This window comes from Gadus morhua, chromosome 13, assembly GCF_902167405.1.
Source record: "Gadus morhua chromosome 13, gadMor3.0, whole genome shotgun sequence".
In the NCBI taxonomy this organism is placed as follows: Eukaryota; Metazoa; Chordata; class Actinopteri; order Gadiformes; family Gadidae; genus Gadus; species Gadus morhua.
In genome coordinates this window covers 21,866,915-21,871,914 of record NC_044060.1, presented here as the reverse complement: position 1 = coordinate 21,871,914, position 5,000 = coordinate 21,866,915, and the positions used below count along the sequence as shown (strand labels likewise).

At 45.2% G+C, this 5,000-nt stretch overlaps 1 protein-coding gene across 1 annotated transcript in view; it reads right to left on the bottom strand.

Annotated features, from left to right (window-relative positions):
* Positions 1 to 5,000, bottom strand: part of LOC115557621 (calmodulin-binding transcription activator 1-like) — a 73,933-nt gene that overhangs the window by 7,792 nt on the left and 61,141 nt on the right. Inside the window, 9 exon segments of the mRNA XM_030375563.1 lie at positions 129 to 197; positions 844 to 1,090; positions 1,199 to 1,341; positions 1,554 to 1,976; positions 1,979 to 2,037; positions 2,253 to 2,520; positions 2,675 to 2,753; positions 2,906 to 3,090; positions 3,929 to 4,086. Of these exon segments, the coding sequence (XP_030231423.1) occupies positions 129 to 197; positions 844 to 1,090; positions 1,199 to 1,341; positions 1,554 to 1,976; positions 1,979 to 2,037; positions 2,253 to 2,520; positions 2,675 to 2,753; positions 2,906 to 3,090; positions 3,929 to 4,086 (1,631 nt within the window).

The window sequence follows — 5,000 nt, the reverse complement described above, 5'->3', positions numbered from 1 at the left end:
ATGCCACTTGGAAATCCCAAAATTAACTGAAAGGATTCAAATGAATACACATTTGGTATGGTGATATCTGGCTAGAGTTTTATAATGAATGAAGATGAAAGTTCACACAGACATTATTTGGCTCATACCTGTTTGTATTTCTTGTAACAGCGCTGGATCACTGTTGCGATCTCTTTGCGTTGTTCCTGAATGGTACCCTGGGTGCAAGTAGATCAGAGCCCATTTCAGTATCTTACTCCAGTGAGATCATTTGTTTATTAAGAGCATGTCACGGCTATGCTACAGTGAAATAAGGTATTATCATCTTTGTTGTTCTGAAGAATATGTCAATACAAAACAAGAGTCTGCGACTGATGATTTCCCTCCTCAAACCATGACTCACATAGGGACTCATGTAAGCTTTAGAGTAGTGCTGTATGTATTGAAGTATTCCTTTTGGACATTTATCCAATACAAATATTAAATTTTCTACAATACAGCGTTTCAGAAATGCAGTTATGAGGTTGCACTGCACTGTTTCAAAGATTTATGGATATGTTCTTGGCTGCTTGTCAGACTAATGTAGTTAATGTAATTAAAACTTTGGGCGTTGGCAACCTGGGTACAACCTGGAATTCTTTATGACCTTTTATAGCCCGAAATGGTTCATCGACTCATCCTTTTAATCGCCAATCAACCATTGATTGATGGTTTTAATGGACAATCAAATAATACTTCTGAGTTGCAGCCCTGTGCATGAGGTCACAGACAGAGTGCTTTTAATGGAGTATACTATGTCCTCTGGGATGTGCAGGTGCACACGCACATTTAGGAGGACAAAGTGTACACGTGCAGTTGCATTACCTTGTGTCTTCTGAGGTTTTGTAGAGCATGCCTAATGGCCTCATGCAGTTCTCTCCGCTCTGCCTCGCTCATGGCTAGACGGGACGAGTCGGCCTTCAGCCTCCCCTCTTTCGTAGCTGCACACAGGGCAGAGGCCCAGTCCGAAGGGGAGGCCAGGCCTTGCTTAGCCTGGGGACTTTCCTGAAACTCCGGCCCTGAGAGAAGGTTGAACCTGGGGCATTGAGTCTGGGGCTTGACGTGAAGGAACCTAGAGAGAATCCGGCACATTTATTTTTTAATTTCATAGTGCCCAAAAAGGCTAATTGAGAAGGATATTTAATAAAAAATGGATGTTTTGGGAATGTTTTAAACTCACCTTTCAATATCGCCAAGGTAACCAGCCAACAAACTGTTGATCCCCTCCATGGCTGCGTCGGTCTCCATGGTAACCGAGGACTCCTGCTTCATCCTGTCCGGTGAAACTTCCATGATGTGGTCAGCCAGCATCATGATATCCGCCTTCAACCCACACACATGCACACGCAAACACACAGACACACAGACACACACACACACACACACACACACACACACACACACACACACACACACACACACACACACACACACACCCGCACACACACACATTAGCACTCATTAACACAAATGAACGGCTCAAAAGCATGTAAAGTATAACACAACAAGGAGGTAAATAACTTGTTCGTTCCCACCTGCAAATCCTCTGGACTGTCCTGATAGGTCAGCAGTTCAGACTCCTCCCCTCTGTCTGACAATATTCTCTGGCGGAGGTGAATGGCCAATCTCTCTTTTCCCCGAATGCTCCTGGCCAGGCTGCGTCGGCCCAGGGCCTGTCTCAGGCTCCACCTGGTGCCCAGTCCAGACCCCCCTATCCTGGCCTGCAGGTGGGGGAGTGGGGCGCTGGGGGCCGCTTGGGGGCGGCCGGGGCCCGAGGTATTGGGGAAGAAGACGGGGCTGACAGTTGGCATGGGCGAGGGTCTGGGGGGCGCCGGGCGCAGTGTGTTGGAGGCGGGGGCTGATTGGGCTAGCTGGTGCTGGGTGTCTGGGCTGGGCTTGAGTCTCTTAGCAGGAGGGGACCCCCCGGGTCTGGGCCGTTGCCCGGTGGTGGCCGGTGACTCTGGTTCCAGCTGGGGGTATGGCTGTCTGTCTGGCTCTCACTCCGTGCCTTCCCTGGCTCTGGAGGGACACACAGGCGGAACGACGGGAGGTTGAAGAGGCTCATATCACATTGTTGCTTTTGCAAAGAGAACATTTCAATCCCCATCCCGAAGGCACACTACAGTTTAAAACAAATGTGTTTTTCAGCAGTGAGTAAGATGTAAAAGATGTCAAATGTATTAAAAAAAGAAGCCATGTACTGTTTCTATAAATATAAAATATAAACTCTTTACCTTGATTAGAGTTCCCGGCGGATGTGTCACCTAGACTGCTGGGCTGTGATTCGCCGCTCCACCTGTGAATCCAACTTTCGGCAGGTTGACTGAGAGTGTGAGGAGCCTGTTGAAGTTGCTCCAGAAGATCAGCCAATCTGGTGTGGCCCCGTGAGCGGGCGATGTTGAGTGGCAGGCGGCCCAGCGAATCAGGTATACCCAGGGCTCTGGAGTCCCACTGGTAGAGCACCACGGCTGCTTCAGTGTGACCCAGTGCACACGCCCACATCTGGTGAGAATAGCAGGAAAACACAAACACACACACACGTTTAGAGATTTGTTTTGTAGATCCTCAATTTTTTGCCAATCTTTTGCGTGTCCAGTAAACCCGCAGTTCCTTCCTTATCTTTATGATGGTAATGACATTATCACAAGGCTCGTACCAGTGGGGTGCAGGAGAAGTGGTCCACGTTGAGAGGGTCCACCTCCAGCTCCAGGTCTATGCTGTCAGCATGTTTGTTGCTGCGGAAAAGAAATTGAATAAAACCCATTCACCTGTTGTTCTCTGCATACCCATGTGTGTGTGTGTGTGTGTGTGTGTGTGTGGTGTGTGTGTGTGTGTGTGTGTGTGTGTGTGTGTGTTTGTGTGTTTGTGTTCGCATGTGCGTGCGTACCGCCAGCGTATGAGGGTCTGAATGAGCCCGGCGTAGCCCTGTGCGGCGGCCAGGTGCAGTAAGGTCATTCCTCTGGAGCTCTTGCTGTGCACAAGCTGATTGGACGAGACCCAGCACGGCTGAGCCATCATCTTCTCACAAACCACCACCACGCGGCCCTCGAATGACCCCTGTTCTGCAGTGAGCTGGAAACAAATGTTGATGGAGCGTTCAAGTTAGAACGATAACGAAGGCGAAGCCAGGAATCAAATGCATGGATGGAAATGACCCGGAGGCATCTTAGTGGCTGACCGTCTATAGAACAAACGTGAAAGGTTTTGATTGAAGCCTTGCTAGCGGGGAACTGGTATAATCGAGAAACAGAACTGGCTCAGATCCCTTACAAAAAGAAAGCAGGTAAGGGCACCTTTAATAAAGAGCATTTAGATGGAAGAATGTCTACTTTTATTTTTGAGCCTCACAATTGCTGCACAGTTCTAGATTAATTGTATTATTAGATATCACTTTACAGTAAGAGTACATTAACTAACTATTAGTTAACACACAGTTAATGCAATAATAATCATTATTACATAGCATTAGCGAAGGATTTAGGGTTAGGGTAAGGGTTGGGGTAAGTGTTAAGGCTAATTTTAGGGTTAGGGTTAGTGGGTAAGGGTTAGAGCTCAAATTAATTTAAAATGAATACCTTAGTTAACATGCACACCATTAGCGAACATGAACAGCATAAGTAAATGATTACTAAACCCATAAATGAATTGTTAATTAACTGTAAATTAATGCTGAGAGAAGGAACACAATTATTCATAACTAATTATAAATATGTATACAATGAATTGAACCAGAGGAAACATCTTGAGATCATTTCTTTATCAAGGGAAGCATCCTGTAGTATAAACCTTGATACACCTTGCGTTGCCCTCGTGTTTGTTTCACCTCACTCCTGTGAACATCACCCAGCCTTTACCATTGCTTGTTGGCTGTAAATCCATCCGACGGTCACTGTGGTACAACAACACCCACCTGAGATGGTTGATCAGTGCCTGCTGCTCCTCCTCCTCCCTCTGCTCCTCTTCCCTTGGCTGCCATGGTTTCTGATCCAGGATTCTGATTAGATATCTCAGCCATCCTCTGTTCCATCTGCTCCAGACGCTCCAGAATAGACATTCTGAACTGGGTATCTGCGGACACAGAGAGGAGACCAGAGCAGGGAGACAATGGCCATCAAACACTTGGTGGGATTAAATGTGCCCATGTTTGGATTGGAAGGTTTTCAATCATTTGAATTCTAATTTAATTGAATTACATTTGCTTAATGTACTTCCCTCGTTTGCTAATTAAATGAATCTATTTGATTTTGATTGCTATTCTCTTGATGTGAATTAAATTAAACAATTTATAGCCATAGAGGGTGTTGGGGACTGAGGGAAAGGGATAGTGACTGTGTGTGTTTGTGTGTCTGTGAGTGTGAGTACACACACTCTTGTATCTCAACATATGTATATATATATATATATATATATATATATATATATATATATATATATATATACCTATGTGTGTGTGTGTTCATGAATGTGTGTTAAAGCTGATATATTTATATGTGCATGTGTTTGTATGGATTCTGCACGTGGAATCAAACATCATGAACATGTGGAGTTGTGTGAATAAATGCATCAATGTATCAAAACATGTCAAACACTTTTACATTTCTATTGGTGTAAATTAATGAAAACATCATCACACATATTCAGGTGGACTTGTGTGAGTCAATGCATAGATCCTGACACATTTTTCAAATTAATTTGTTTGAATCAATGTATACATCCAAACACGTGTATAAGTCTCAGTGAGGCTGCAGCGGTGCTGCATTATGTCACCCCTCCCACCTGCAGTTTCATACTTTTGCACTCTCTCTGTCTCTCTCTCTGTCTCTCTCTCTCTCTCTCTCTCTCTCTCTCTCTCTCTCTCTCTCTCTCTCTCTCTCCTCCTCTCATCATCTCTCTCTCTCTTCTCATCTCTCTCTCTCTCTCTCTCTCTCGTCTCTCTCTCTCTCTCTCTCTCTCTCTCACTTTTCCTTTTCCCCTCTTTTCTA